Source organism: Camelina sativa, chromosome 20, assembly GCF_030686135.1.
Source record: "Camelina sativa cultivar CO46 ecotype springtype chromosome 20, ASM3068613v1".
NCBI lineage: Eukaryota > Viridiplantae > Streptophyta > Magnoliopsida > Brassicales > Brassicaceae > Camelina > Camelina sativa.
This window is the reverse complement of record NC_141899.1, coordinates 1,552,176-1,567,785: the sequence shown is the minus strand read 5'-3', so window position 1 is coordinate 1,567,785 and position 15,610 is coordinate 1,552,176. Positions and strand designations below refer to the sequence as shown.

The 15,610-nt window shown below is 35.1% G+C and overlaps 4 protein-coding genes across 5 annotated transcripts; 1 reads left to right on the top strand and 3 right to left on the bottom strand.

Annotated features, from left to right (window-relative positions):
• The first annotated feature begins 131 nt into the window (after positions 1 to 131).
• Positions 132 to 3,414, top strand: LOC104768631 (acyl-CoA-binding domain-containing protein 4). The gene is made up of 13 exons (XM_010492650.3): positions 132 to 379; positions 656 to 793; positions 880 to 957; positions 1,038 to 1,169; positions 1,241 to 1,307; positions 1,389 to 1,590; positions 1,693 to 1,819; positions 1,890 to 2,007; positions 2,111 to 2,199; positions 2,291 to 2,374; positions 2,459 to 2,779; positions 2,869 to 2,928; positions 3,024 to 3,414. The coding sequence occupies exons 2-13, from the start codon at positions 683 to 685 to the stop codon at positions 3,180 to 3,182; spliced, it is 1,548 nt and encodes a 515-aa protein (XP_010490952.2). The 5' UTR covers positions 132 to 379; positions 656 to 682; the 3' UTR covers positions 3,183 to 3,414.
• A 184-nt stretch (positions 3,415 to 3,598) lies between these two features.
• Positions 3,599 to 6,508, bottom strand: LOC104768629 (NAC domain-containing protein 78). Of its 2 annotated transcripts, none has more exons than XM_087506431.1 (6): positions 5,972 to 6,508; positions 5,595 to 5,872; positions 5,287 to 5,478; positions 4,451 to 4,996; positions 4,256 to 4,373; positions 3,599 to 4,171 (listed from the first exon to the last, which is right to left on the bottom strand). In XM_087506431.1, the coding sequence occupies exons 1-6, from the start codon at positions 6,138 to 6,140 to the stop codon at positions 3,786 to 3,788; spliced, it is 1,689 nt and encodes a 562-aa protein (XP_087362557.1). In that variant the 5' UTR covers positions 6,141 to 6,508; the 3' UTR covers positions 3,599 to 3,785. The 2 variants fall into 2 exon arrangements, with proteins under 2 accessions (XP_087362557.1, XP_087362556.1); XM_087506430.1 differs by having other exon boundaries at positions 5,287 to 5,481; positions 5,972 to 6,459.
• A 417-nt stretch (positions 6,509 to 6,925) lies between these two features.
• LOC104772122 (NAC domain containing protein 50-like) lies at positions 6,926 to 8,775 on the bottom strand. Its single transcript, XM_087505739.1, has 4 exons — positions 8,451 to 8,775; positions 7,921 to 8,198; positions 7,586 to 7,715; positions 6,926 to 7,377 (listed from the first exon to the last, which is right to left on the bottom strand). The coding sequence occupies exons 1-4, from the start codon at positions 8,671 to 8,673 to the stop codon at positions 6,926 to 6,928; spliced, it is 1,083 nt and encodes a 360-aa protein (XP_087361865.1). The 5' UTR covers positions 8,674 to 8,775.
• Positions 8,776 to 10,135: 1,360 nt separating this feature from the next.
• On the bottom strand, positions 10,136 to 11,796 carry LOC104768628 (zinc finger protein ZAT5-like). The gene has a single exon (XM_010492645.2). It carries the CDS (start codon positions 11,429 to 11,431, stop codon positions 10,322 to 10,324), a length of 1,110 nt encoding a protein of 369 aa, XP_010490947.1. The 5' UTR covers positions 11,432 to 11,796; the 3' UTR covers positions 10,136 to 10,321.
• Positions 11,797 to 15,610: the final 3,814 nt, after the last annotated feature.

Here is a 15,610-nt window from a genome sequence, read left to right as displayed (position 1 = left end):
CAAAGTGCCCGGCATCTTTTACTGTATACTGTTTGCAGTAAGCTTCTGATATTTACATAGAAGATCCAGAGATTTTTGTATTTACGTGTTAGAAACCGAAAGACATTCAGAGTTTCGGAAAAACCCCTGATAGTTTCGATATTTTTGTAGACGTACTTCGGATATTCTTTTACATGCATAAGCAACCATACCTTTTGATATTTTACCGAATTGACCCAAAACTTTCTTCATTTGCAGAAGAACCAACCTGCATCTTTTAGAATACACTTGGAGATTCGATCTCACTTCTCACAATCCTTCACCCCCTTCTCCGGCTCCGATACAATCAACGTTCTCCGGCGGCTCTGGTCATCGCCGCCATTTCGGTTTCTAACTTTATGTTCGTCTCTCTCTCCTTCCCTTTATATTTTCTCCATTATCTTCCCTTTAGTTAGCTTTCGTGAAAGCAATTTCGAATTTAGTGTTCAGATCTCTTTATAATTGCAATGTCCCCAACTTTGATTTCGTGATCGTCCCTAAGAACGTACTAGGATCTCGTCGTTTTCACCTTCTTTCCATATGGATCGTGAGAAGCTCAATTCTGGATTTTAGAAGTCGTATCCGATTGTGTAAATCGAATGTGATCGAAACTCGTCTCCTAATTTTTATTTCTCAGACTGAAGCTGTGACGTAGCCTTCAGTAATGGAAGAGATCATGAAAGAGATAGACGTTGGTGATTGGCATTCAAATCTCGCTCATGATGAATGGTCACCACTCCCTGTTTCTGGCTCTCGAGCTTCAGCTCGCTACAAGGTGGTGATTTCAGTGGTTAAGCATTTGTGTTGATTTGAGATAATCTCTCTTAAAATTATTTTCATGTGTTGTCTTGAAAAATGCAGCATGCGGCAGTGGTTGTTGATGAAAAGCTCTACATTGTTGGTGGAAGCCGTAATGGTCGATACTTATCTGATGTCCAGGTAGTTTTATTGTGTGTTTGTATCATCTTCCTTTTGTTTTCATGAATCTGTGGTGATTTTGATAAACTCAACTCTATCAGGTGTTTGATCTTAGAAGTTTGAGTTGGTCTAGTTTGAAACTGAAAACTGAATCATCAAATGCTGAGAGCATTCAAGAAGATGATGGTAGTAGCTTACGAGAAGCTTTTCCTGCTATTTCAGACCATCGCATGGTAAGTTCTTTTACATTAAGAAGAGTTTTGCTATAAGACTTCAAAATGTTGAATTGTGAACATTTTGGCAGATTAAGTGGGGAAACAAGCTTCTTCTGATAGGGGGACACTCCAAGAAGTCATCAGATAACATGTCAGGTTAGCCATATCCAGCTTTCCTTCTGATTGGATACTCTTTTGAAATTCTCTTATTTTTGTTTTTGATTCCTTTCCTTACAGTGAGGTTTATTGATTTGGAAACACATTTATGTGGAGTCATTGATGCGTCCGGGAATGTTCCGGTATCACGTGGTGGACATTCCATTACACTGGTTGGGTCCCGACTTTTTGTTTTTGGTGGCGAAGATAAGAACAGGAGACTGCTGAATGATCTGCATGTTCTTGATCTTGAGACAATGACTTGGGATGTGGTCGAGACAACGTAAGTTTAGGAAAAAGTGCAGGCAGCTAGATCCATGTTTATGTTTACTGCAGTTTTGTCTACCTGGTCTTACAATTAAATGCTCTGCATTGTGGTTGATAGGCAGACACGCCCAGTTCCCAGATTTGATCACACAGCTGCCACATATTCCGATCATTACCTCTTTATTTTTGGTGGTTGTTCTCATTCGATCTTCTATAATGATCTTCATATCCTTGACTTGCAAACTGTAAGCATATTCTCTTGAATTTACTTTTGTCTTTTCATCATATTCTGATGAATTTATATACTCATGGCAGATGGAGTGGGCACAGCCTCATCATGTTCAGGGAGATGTTGTAACTCCTCGAGCAGGACACGCTGGAATAACCATTGACGAAAATTGGTATATTGTCGGGGGCGGTGATAATAGTACCGGTAAATGCACTCTCTGCTTCTAGAATAGTGACTCCTTGCTTAACACGATTTTGCAGTTATCTGTATGCAAGTCTCCTCTGTAACTCCTTTCTTTCTGGCGCAGGTTGTTTAGAGACCCTTGTTCTAAATATGTCAAAGCTGGTTTGGTCCACATCATCCCATGTAGAAGCAAGACATCCACTTGCTAGTGAGGTGGATACTTCCAAAAACTAGAATCCAATCTTAGATGTTTCATTTTCTTTCCTATCCGAGTTGTCTTATGTGTTCTATGATTTAACTGCAGGGTCTCAGTGTGTGCTCAGCATCAGTATTTGGGGAGAACATCTTAGTAGCTTTTGGCGGTTATAACGGGAAGTATAACAATGATGTAAGCTCATAGCAATAGATTACAACTTACACAAGTAAAATCTTATCGATATCTTATCCAAGCTCTTGTCCTCTTCTCACACAGATATATGTCATGAGACTAAAAACAAGAGAATCCTCACATCCCAAAATTTTCAAGTCACCAGCAGCCGCTGCAGCTGCAGCCTCTGTCACTGCTGCTTATGCTATAGCCAAGTCAGATAAGTCGGATTATCCTCCACCTGCAAATCCAACTCTCAATGGAAATGGAAGCAGTATCCCTGAGAGAGATATTAGGAACAGAATCGATGCTATTAAAGAAGAGAAAAGAACATTGGAGTCATCTGTTGCAGAAACCCAAGTAGAAAACGGGAAGCTCAGGGAAAAGATAGATGAAGTCAATAGCAGTCACACTGAACTATCCCAAGTACGTTATCTCTAACTTTCAAGCTAATTATAGTTATCCCTTTTTTCGTTTCTGTGAACACGATTCACAATCTTTAGACATTATCGCAGGAACTCCAATCTGTACAAGGTCAACTTATTTCAGAACGATCAAGATGCTTTAAACTCGAGGTTATTAAGCCTGCTGAAGCTTTTTTTTCTTTTCTATTATGTCTCTTTCCAAAATCTTCAACTCAATCGCGATTATATGTAATGGCATGTCTCAGGCACAAATAGCGGAATTGCAGAAAGCATTGGAGTCAGGGCAATCCATTGAAGCTGAAGTTGAGATGCTTAGAAGACAAAAGTCAGCATCTGATGAAGGAGAAGGCGGGACTGTACAAAGGCAAGGCTCTGGTGGTGTGTGGGGTTTATTTGGAAAGTAACTCCCAAACAATATAAGCTACACAAATACATAAGCTTTTGAAGAAGCTCACCGTTGAATCCGACAAAGACAGAGAATCAAACATTTGGTTTATAAGTACTATTTTTGAGCATGAGAGAGCTAAAGTGTGGGGAATATGTTCTTTCTTATTTTATATCAAAGATTTAGAATCAGTTGTTTGTTTATGAAATATGAATGCTTGTTTCCCTTAATTATTGGAGAATTTTCCAACATTTATCTATCGCAGCGCAGGTAATAATAGTAGTGTATCCCTTCGGTATGGTTGTAAATAATAACAGCCAAGATTCCTTCTGTTAATAATCATTGGTGTAGTTTGATCTCAGAAACGATATCCCTTTTTGCTTTCTTAAGATGTCACTTGATTATCATCTTCATCGACCAGAAAAAAAATAAGACTTAGTATAGTCACTTCTCACTTGTATGGAATCATAAAGAGAATTTCAAACTACACAAAATCCCTTGAAAAGATGAAAAATAAATATTGAGCAGCAAAGCACTGCCAGAGTAAACGAACGCTATATAATTGAAGACATACAAACACCAAAAAAGTCTTTTTGAGACGATTCAACTTTTGATGCTACTATTACCGGGCAGAGACCATGGTTCCTATTTTGAAGCTAACAGAGAGTACGAGAACCCATAAACACATGAAGATCAACATAGCTCTTGTCTCCGTAGTTCCTGTCTTACTTCCCGTGGCATTTAGCTCATCATCCCGTTGGACCACTCCAAATGAAAGGATTACGTTGAGGTTACCGTTCTTGTCATATGACCAGCCCATACTGCTATCCGCTGCTAGAGTCATGTTTGATATTCTGATCATACCTGCAGTCACGTGAACTGAACCAGAAGATTCTGAGTGTAGCCTGATTGCTGCGTCCTTTGATTTGAACTGTGAAGCAAATGAAGATGGAGCAGGAATAGATCCAAGCATGTGGCTTGTCTTTTTGAGAAAAGGGTACTTTGAAGCTGCAGGATTTAGTTTCAGAAGGCGTCAGAATCGATCATCAAATAATTTGTTTTACGATGAATCAATGAATATCTGAGTGTTACCTGAATCAAAGTCCGTGAGATCTGCATCTTGTTTTGAGGAAGATCCTTCACCACTATCCTTTTTCTCCACCATCTCCTTGCCTTCTGCGACCTCCTTCTCCAATTCTTCAGGGGCAGGCTGTTTGTGTAAAGGTGAGTTAAAGAGGAGTTTTAACATACAGAAAAAACTAAGCAAGTTGAAAGCACAAGTCTTACTTTTTGGTCGAGGAGAGCATCTAATTCAGGATCATCAAGAGTAAAACCATCTTCGTCAAAGTTAAAATCATTAAGATAATCTTCGAAGTTAAAATCATCTTGTTGAGCAATGCTGAGATCATTCGTTTCCAGGTACAGACCATCGTTGAGTGGAAGACTGTTGTTAGGATCCATGAACGGCTCATCAGGCAAATAGTTAGTATCAATAGGAACGTCACTGTAACATGTATCAGCAGCAACAAACACATTATTGTTGGATGAGTCCAGATTCACCGCATTCTCGTCTTGCACGCCACAGTCAATATGTTCCTCCGGAAATAGAGAACAAGGCTGTATGCTACCATCCCGTATGATAGGCTTCTTATCTTCCTCAAAAGTTTCAATTGGTTGTTCAAAGTAGCCACCAGAGTCGACAACGTAGTTTCCTGGTTGAATGTAATTTCCAGAGTCTGAGTGATTGCCTGATTCAACATTGTTGCTTGATTCTCCATGACAATAGTTGGGTAGAATAGGAACAGCATCATAGATCACCAGATTTTCAGGCTTCTGCGAAAGGAAACCAAATTCAGACGCTCACGCAAAAGATAAAATCATGAACGAATACAAACAATAAGAAGATGTAAAGATGTAAATCATCATGAATATGCCAGGACCTACTAACTAACATCCCATCCCTCATCTTAAATATAAACAGGTATACTATTCCAGAAGTAAGCAAAAGGCACCCAACACTCGCTATTAGTGTTCATGCCTAACACAAAACAATCCTCTCATCACTTTTGCATTTGCAGTATTCACAAAGAGAAATAATTTCTATATCTACTTGTAACACAAACCTCATCAATTTCATCAATGTCGACATAGACATCGTCATCAACAGCCAATCCTTCACTAAAAGCATCTTGATCAGGTACATACGTCATTGCATCTTCTTCCCACTCCTCCTCAAGGAACGGAGCACCGTACTGCTCCCCATTCTTAGGCCCAGTACCACTCTTCTGAAATATCCTACATAACACATATGCTTCCTTCTCCACACACCACCAAAACAAAACGACTCAACAAAGTCAATAACTCAATCCATAAGCATTAAAAGATAAAAACTTTCAAAACAAAACAAAACCCATAACTCAAAAAACCTTACTTGCGGCACACCAGCTCTCTTCAAGTCCTCATCAGAGAGCCGATACTCATGCATAACCCAGTTGGTCCTTTCACCACGAGGAGCTCGACCCTTGTGATAAACAAGTGTCTTCTTCATCCCCACGACTCTCGAACCATTACGAATCTCCCGATCTTTACCAGTCGTCTTCCAATACCCTTTCTCCGTGGCACGATTCGTCTTGGAACCATTACTATACTTCTTATCCAACATACTAAAGAAGTACCATTCCAAGTCTCTACTTTTCAGCTTCGACTTGTCTATACAAACACACACAAAAATCAATCGAATCAATCACAATTCTAGATTTTTATAATTCGATCTAAACAAAAGAAGAGAGATTGAGAGAGAGAGTAAACCTGGTAGATCCCAAGGCTCGGATTTGTATATGTCGGTGACGGAGATAGCATCAAACTTAAAGGGTTTGTTACAAACCTTACGCTTAAGGTAGTAACGAACGAGTTCCTCATCCGTAGGATGAAATCGGAACCCAGGAGCAAGCGACGTCGTCACTGAGTCACGACCCATCAAAATCGGTTGAACCCAGAAATAAAGTTAGGGTTTTTATCCGGTGGGGTGCAGATTTCGAGACTAGATAATAAAATTAAGATATCGCAAAATTAGGGTTTTTAAAAAGAATTGAAGAAGAGAGGAGAGAAGAAAGAGAGAGAGAGATGAATCGATCACGATGATGCCATTAAGAAATAAGCAAAAGCAAAAACCAAACCTTTGGAAAAAGAAAAAAAAAAGAGTAAAAGAAAAAGGAAGAAATTACGCAGCGAAGGTTTTAAAATCTTCCACGAAGGTTAGAGAGAGAGAGATTGGAGAGAATGTTAAGTGACGGTGCGGTGATATTCGATTTAGTGACGGTCTAATCTAGTTAGGTGTGACACGTCAACACCTTAGCTAATATTTTCTGATTCTAGAACAGTCTAACCAAACATGACTTGAGGGTAGGTCGTTGGGATATGGCAATTATCTGTTTTTTCAATCTATTTATTTTCCGTTGACAAAATATCTTACTCAAATATACAAAATCCAACTGATCATAATATTACTAAATATATACATCAATTTTGTAATTTTATATTTTGCATTTAATAATATGATAAGTTTCAATCTTGGTAACTATTTTTTGTTTTGTTTTAGATGATAAACTTGCAAACCGTTGAACAGAGTACTTGATCCTAATTGTGCAATAGAGTTTCACATGACTATGCGAAAGAAGTACAAGAGAAAGAAGAAACATGACTAGGTGGTTTTTGGTGATCTGTCCTATTTGTCCCTTGTTAGTTTTGTTCTTCCTCAGCTCCTCATTCTCCTCCTTTACGCAACGTTTTAATCTGATCTTCAAGATAGTTTATCAATATTTCTGCCTCTATCGTTTCACGTATTTGCGTCTCTCTGAGCACAACCATCTCGTCCTTCTCTTTCATCAGATCCTGGATACTCTTGGTGAGGGAGCTTGTTGTTGCAGGTACCTTTTCAGCTACTGCTTCTTCTTGTTTGTTCCCCAGATCTTCGATCATACTGCCGAAGCCGCTCTTAAGCACACTTATAGCATCTTGTTCTGAGTTTGTCAGCGGCTCAGGCTCAGCGGCACTAGTGTCAACAATCGTTGCTGTGGAGGAACTACAGTGGTCCTGAGTCATTTGGCTTGAGCTGTTGGGGTTTTCACTAGAGTCGACTCGGCGCTTGCGTTTGTATTGGACGAGAGGCAATGGAGCTTGTTTGTTGAGGACACATAAAGACAATGGAGCTTCTTTGTCGATGTCACAATGAGGCAATATTGGTGATCTCTTCAGTGCCTTATCATCAAGTTCCTTGTTGTTGTCATCGATCTACACAAAGTTTTCATAGGTTTACGGTTCACGTTTGCTGCAATGTAAACCATAACGGCAACAAAAAAAAAACAGAGTTTGTAGAAGCAAAAACCTGTTGAGTCTCGTTGATTCTATTGGCATCCACAACAACTGGAACAGGGCTCACAGCTCTTTCACCATCATCATCCCACTCTTGTTCTACGAATGGTGCATATCTGCTTTCAATAGGTTCCCCAGGGTTTTGCTTGCGGAAAACTTTACACAATACGTACGCATCTACCTGCTTCCCATAATAAACACAAAGTCACATAATCCAGTTCTAGTGTCCTTCAACACAATAAGAAAACCAGAGAGAGACTATATAATATATAAGCAGTGGCCACCTTAAGAGTCTAAAACAATTCAAGAAGCATAAGAAAGCATTTCTAAGGATCCTGAAACACAGTCAACTCAAAAGAATGTAATACAGAGAATATGTATAGTACCTGAAGGCCTTCGTCATTTTCAGCGAGGCGATACTCATGCATCACCCAATTAGTTCGCCGACCGTATGGAGAACGCCCCTTGTGAAACACATGAATCTTCATCATACCAATTGCAATGCTCACCTCACCGTCTCCTCTGTGGATTTCCTTGTCTTTTCCAGTGACATGCCAGTAGCCTTGCTTTGTAACTCGCTTTACACAAGTACCAGTTGAATACTTCTTATCCAAGATACTGAAGAAGTACCATTCTTTGTCCCTTGTCTTCAACTTCGAATGCTCTGCAACAACAACAACAACAAAAAAAACAAAGACTACATTTCTTGAGTTACAAGCAACCAATTCCACAGCATGAATATGCGAGTAATGTGTTTCAGATTTCAAGTAAGCATAGCAAAAGCGACTGAAATCCCCAAAACACATCAAGTTAAAACCCTGCTCGTAAAGTTATATCACTGATCACACAAACTTGAAGGACACGAAATCTAACACTCGAGAATCAAAAAGCCAAGAAACAGCGGAAGATCTTTTACCTGGTAAGTTCCAGGGCTCGTGCTTGTAAAAATCGACTTCTCCAATAGCATCCAAACGCATGGATTTGCCCTGAACCTTCCTCTTCAAGTAATAGGTAATGAGTTCTTCATCGGTTGGATGAAATCGGAAACCAGGAGCGAGAGATGTCACTGCTGCAGCGTTCACTTGAACTTCCCTTGGCGCCGGCAAAGCTCCATAAGGTTTCTTGGAGTCGCGATCCATTAACGAGAAACCGTAATTGTGTTTTTGTATCACTTTTCCCAATCTCTTTCTCTTGATTTGACTGACAGAGGAAAGAATGATTTGAAAAGTCCAAGAAAAGAGTACCTTAGATCGCAAGAAACTTAGTTTCTGACTCCATACCTTTTATAAACAACTTTTTTTTCGAGATTGGGTTTTTATTTCTTGTCGTTCGGTTTCAGTAGTTTTTTTATTTTTTATTATTTTGGGTTGCAAGAGTTGTTTTGTGCGGTAAATAAAACATTAACTTTATGGTATCTCAAAAAAAAAAGAACTAACACTACTCTATGTAATTGTACGTATTGTGTCAAGTGTCACGCTAACACTACACGTTTTGAATACATTGCGAAGATGTGGAAGAGATATTTGAGTAGGGGCCAACAAAATCAGATTTATTATCACACCTAAGTTTGTTATTTGGAAGATTTTGAAGAGACAGTTTACAGACATTGACCAGACCAATGCTATTATTTGGTAAAAATAACCTGATTCCCCAAACCGCCAAAGAGAAGATGATCTCTCCAATTGTTGTACCTGGGCCTTTATATTTGGGCTCAAGTGCTAAACAACACAATAAATTAGGACAGATTCAATACAAATTTTAAATCATTTAACTAATTTACCCGTTATAATAAAAAATTCCATTTTTATATTTTTTTAATTGCAGTATAGTTGCAACAAAAATAAAATAAAATTTGTCATAAACAAAAGAAAATTAAAAAAGAAAAAGAAAAAAGGAAATTTTGTTTATAAAAAGGAAAAGGGAAACTTTAATCCACAAAAAAAAAAAAGGAAAAAAGGAATAGGAAACAACAATATATTCGCATAAACCCTAGCTTATAAATACACTCAGACTCACACATATTTTTTTACCTAAAAAAAAAAAAGAAAAAAAAGGTTACCTAAGAATCTGGATGATTCTTTGTTTTATGGTGATTTTACCACCAATATTTAAGAGAATTGAAAGAGTTGGCTGTGTATTATTTTTATTTTTTAAAGAAAATTTTCTTAAGAGTTGAAAGTCATAATTTTAGGTTTTAAAATAATAATAGATTTGTCTTTCAGTGGAGATCCTGGAATCAAGGAAAAACATTCATTGCAAGTAAACAGAATGTGAATAGATATGACATCAACATTATGGGAATCAAAATCATTAGTGGGAATAAAAAAAACGCTTATTTATTTAAAACACACATAAATGTGTTAGATTTCTCCCCTGTTCTCTCAATTTAAACTTTATTGTCGACAGAAATGAGAACTTTTTCTTTCATCTGCAGGGAAAAGAAATCGTCACGCCCTCTTCATGAACTTTACTTTTTCGTTGGGGAGAGAAAAATAAATTCTTGATCAAAAGTATTAAACGTGACATCAGTTTTTTTTTTTTTTAATACAATTTTAATTTGTAACAACAAATCGAAACTACCGAATTGCTTATATTTTAGTATTTCTGTAAAAGGACCAAAATAAATAAAAATAAAAAGAGTCTCGCAAGTCTTGAACAAGCAAAGAATTGGTTAGACAAGAGAAAAAAAAAATACACGTTTGATAGAGTAACAATGAATGATCAATAAACCAAAAATTTTAAAAATGAATTTTCTTTCTCGGGTTAAATAATGATGTAATAATAAATTCAGTAGTGGCAATCCACTAAAGTAGGAGCAGACAAGACAAGAGACTTTGGTTCTTCTCTTTGCTTCTTCTGTTGATGTTCTTGTTCGTGATTTTGCTTTGAAGCTAAGCTGAATCCGTTGACTCGAATCTCATCTTCCGGTGCGGGTAGATTCAGATCCAAATCCAGTGACACCACCGTCTTCCTTGCTTTCTTTTTCGCTGGCATCACTAGATGGTCCTGACCGTCCGATATTTGATCGAACGACATCGAAGACAGTGATAGCTCCGTGTTGGCCGCAGTCGTGGCCACCGTCACCATCGGGGCTACCGTCGCCGTGACTACCACTGCACCTCTGTGCCGTCTCATGTGGCCACCTAATGCTTGTCCGGACGTAAACTCGGCTCCACAGATTCCACATTCATGAACCTTATTGTAGTTACTTGCCTTACCGTACACGACAAGCGATCTATTGTTATTGTTCTTGTTGTTGTTATTGTAAACAGTTGTGGTTGTGACGAGTGAAGCGGCGTCGTTTGCATAAATGTTCTTCTTGAGGTCAAGGTTGGTGTAAAAAGAGGTGGCTTTAGGTTTCTTGTGGCTAGCTCTATGGCCACCTAAAGCCTGGAAAGAAGGGAAGGTCCTGTCACATGTCTTGCACTGATAAACGTAGTAACCGGCTTTACCACCACCGTTAGAAGAAGAAGTCTCTAGAAATTTCCTGCTGGTAAATCTATACGTGTTATTGTTGTTGTTGTTGTTGCTGTTTGTTAAGTGGTTGTTGTTGTGGGGAAGAAAGTGTCCTTGGGCAAGGAGAATCAAACAATTGGCTATGTCTTGATCTTCCTCATCTTCTGCGGTCTTCAATGTTGGATTGTTTTGTGAGGACCAAGAGGCTGATGAAGATGAAGACGTGATCATACCATCCTTTTTGTGGTTTCCTTGATCGTTTCCTAAAGCATTGTCCTTGGAATCAAGATCAATGGATTCTCCTTCCATGTCACGTGCCAAGGAAGAAACTATAGGAAGGGCGATAGAGAAAGGAATGGGAGATTGTGTACGTTGTCGCTTCGTCCGCTTCCCTTTAAGGATCAAAGATTGCTCCTTTGTGGCCTCTTCGAACGCTTCCATTCGCCGGAAATTCAATATCAAAGATTAAGATCGAATCAGCTGGAGGGAAGAGGATTTGTGTTGCTGATTATAAAGAAGCTAAGGATGAGAGATGCATATATAGTAATGTGTTAAGAAGAAGATGTGTGTGGGATGGAGAGAGATGTGTGGAGAGATGGATACATAAATAGTGAGTGATTTAGGAAGAGAGGAGTCAAAGAGAGACACCACACATATAGAACAAAAATATAAGAGAAAGCTTTTTAAGTGTGTGAATATGTTTGGACTTGTCCTTTTGTAGCCTCTTAAATTTTAGTACTTCTGTTATTGTCGCTCTTCTATCATTTGCCCAACTTGGCAAACTAATCACATTACAATGAGATAAAGAGAGAGAAAGAAGTGTGTGTGTAACCCATTTGCAACGAAAAATGTATAATTTTAGACAATTGCTTTAGTAATATATGTTTGTTCCACTCGTTATCCCGTTTTTTTAATCTGTATAACGATTTATTCGGGGTGTGATCACATGTAAAATAGTTTCTTTAATTAGTTTTTGTTGGTTTAAATTAGTTTCATTGATGAGTAATATTTTTAACAAATTTTAGCTATGTAAGAATGTTAAGAGATAAAAATATCACTAACGTATTTCTAATTATATGATTCAACATTATATTTTTAGCTTTAGTTATTAATTATTTAAAAATATTATTAGTTTTACAATTTTAGATGATTAATATTCGCCTAAATTTCATTATTATAATATGTTCACCACGAATTCACTATAAACAGCTACAAAAATTAAACCAACCTAAAATGAGATTCGTTTAATCACATTTTGATTTTTCTAGTTATAAATATGAATTTCATTTTCACTTTCATTTGTGTGGACTGCTGAGTGATGTTTATTAAATAAATATTTTAAAAAGGTAAAATTGAAGAAAAAGAATGGTGAATATGCAAAAGATTAAGAGAAAGGTAGGAAGGAGTCATACATGCAAGCCTGTCTCTCACGGAATCTACGGCTCTCTCTCTCTCTACCATTACTCCACTCCATCTTCATTTTTTCGTATATTTTATTTCTACGTATACGGTATACGTACATATCTATACGTAAATGTATATACATTAATTTGAAATACCAATATTTTGATTATCCAAAATTTTGTAAAATTGACTCAAAAACCCTCTGGTGTCCAACTAACTTGTCTTGACGCTACGATAAGACTTCAAAGCAAGTCTTTAGACACAATAAGTCAATAATACAAGTAGTGACAATAATACATATTACAACTAAGCCGGTAAATATATTTTATAACTTCTTTAAATAGAATTACCTCCATCAGAAATTCAGAATATAGAATATAACACATTTCTAAGTATGGAACACGAAGTAGAGAGATAAATACAATTTTTATTTTTTACATCATAAATAAACACTTGTTGGCGTGTGTATGTGCAGATGGAAGTATATACAGATTCCGTTAATGTATGCATGATGTGAAGAGCACCCATTCCACGTCAAGAATATTACTAATTAAGCACCAAACAATCAACAAGTGCAGCTCATCGTATCTTCAAGAGTTATTTTCTATTTTCTACTTTATTTACGATAGAATAAATTGAGTATATACACTCGATTATCAAAATATATACAATTGTCTAGCTCTCTGTCGATCGATTTTTTAAAAGTACTTAAGAATTCTACAAAAACTCTAATATTGGTGAGTAGTAATGACGACATATATATAATTGTCAAAGATATGTGGGGATTATTTGAAAATTTAAGATGGAAAAATGTGTTTTTTAAAATGTGTATATATATATGTAGTTAAATTGACGCTAGCAAATATACTTATAATATGAAGTCTACTTATTCAGAGGTGACTTGGTTGGTAGCTAAATTAATTAGCTAACGGAAAAGAGCGTTGCTAATTTATTGTTTAATCCCAATGATGAGGGAAAAGTACCGACTAGATAAAATAGGCTGCATGCATGTAAACATATATGTCATTATCATAACTTATGAGTTATGACTTTAAGTCACATTACCAGATTTAAACTATAGTTTATAAGATAACAACAATATTAATATAAAAACGTTACTACAAGCTTTAGTTGCTATCAACTAAGTTATATTTATTTAATCACAATCTTGTTCTTGTTTGATTGTAGTTGATTATTAGAGTGAGAGAGGGTGGTGGGAGAGTTCTTTGACTATTACAAAAAGATGGGAAAGAATAATATGGTCCTCTTAGTTTAGGTATGGCCCAAAATATATTGATGTTAGACAACCAATAATTAACTGCTAAAATCACATATTGGTTTTAGAATAATTAACCCCTCAATACCGAAATCCTATTAGAGCAAAATAGTATTATATATCTTTATCAATAAAATTAAAATAATACAGTAATATTATCTTTCTTGATATATATCTTATTATATAAAGTTGGGTTTTGAAAGTTAGCCATTAACAAGATTTTGACATGTGTCAAGTTATCAATCTCAGATTTTGACATGTGTAAAAGTTAATATTTTAATAAGAGTAATTTGAAAATCTTATTATATAAATTTGGGTTTTGAAAGTTAGCCATTAACAAGATTTTGACATGTGTCAAGTTATCAATCTCAGATTTTGACATGTGTAAAAGTTAATATTTAATAAGAGTAATTTGAAAAATAAAATATATTTTTTAAAAAAATATTAATAATGTAAAAATATAATTATCAAAAATTATAGAATCTCAGATTTTGACATGTGTAAAAGTTAATATTAATAGGAATTTGAAAAATAATTTTTTTTGTTTTAAAAAATAGTAATAATGTAAGAAGATAATTATCAAAAATTACATAATTTATTAAAAAATACAATTTTTAAAATAATTATAAGGAGATTATATATATATATATATTTCATAAAATTCGAAATTATAATATTATTTACTTATTTTTAATTTTAAGTTAGTATTTTTAGATTGTTTTATTTAATTTATATTTTCATCTTTGAATTATTTGGGATTCATATATTACAATGCTTATAATTTTCTATGTTTTTTAATTATGTCAAATTAATTTTCTCTAATTTCTCAATCTTAATTGACATGTGTAAAAGTTAATATTTAATAAGAGAAATTTGAAAAATAAAATGTTTTGTTTTTAAAAATATTAATAATGTAAAAAGATAATTATCAAAAATTACAAAATTTATTAAAAATACAAAGTTTTAAAATAGTTATAAGGAGATTATATCTATATATATTTCATAAAATTCGAAATTATAATATTATTTACTTATTTTTAATTTTAATTTATTAATTAAACAAAAAATAGAAAAGGGATTAAGAGTAAATTATACAGTTAATTATTAATTCTAAATTTTGTAAATACTCACTTCTATATAAATATAGATCGTCTCATATTTGAATAATTTATTATAAAATACTGCTTTCAACTTTGTTTAATTGGGAAATTTGTTTTAATAGGAAGGTCAATTTTTTTTTATTTTTTAAAACCAAAATTTTCTCATACTTTCTCCTTTTTCAATTGGGAATAGGTAAGTAAGATTAATATATTGGCCCAAAAAAAAATAATATATACGTCTTCTTTTCCTAATACTATATTTTAAAATTTATTGTAGTATTTTTGGATGTTTTTATTTAATTTATATTTTCATCTTTGAATTATTTGGGATTCATATATTACAATGCTTATAATTTTTTATTGTTTTTTTAATTATGTCAAATTAATTTTCTTCTAATTTCTCAACCTTGATTGGTTGGTCATAAATCATTTTTTTTGTTTTGCAAACATAATTGTTACCATTATTCATTCAATCCTAGAGGGTGATAACGAGTAGAAGCTCATCAACCTAATGAATAGATAAAATAGGCTAATCAAACACAAGCTTACAACAAACATAGATAGATATATTAGAAAAACATAAATCGTTGTTGATAGATCCATAGGAGCTCAAAGATTGTGACATCCTGGTTTGCGGAAAGGTTTCAAATAATTGATTTGGTCACATATATCACCAAAGTACCCTTATTTTTTGGTCAAGGGTCCTCAGAGAACTTCATGATGGGTAACCTTTCTGTAAGTGATTGTCGGAACTGTACATGTGAGGATAAAACACAGGAAAATATTATTTGTTGATTTGTAGGATCGATAGTTTTTTGAATGTCATAAATAATTATAAAG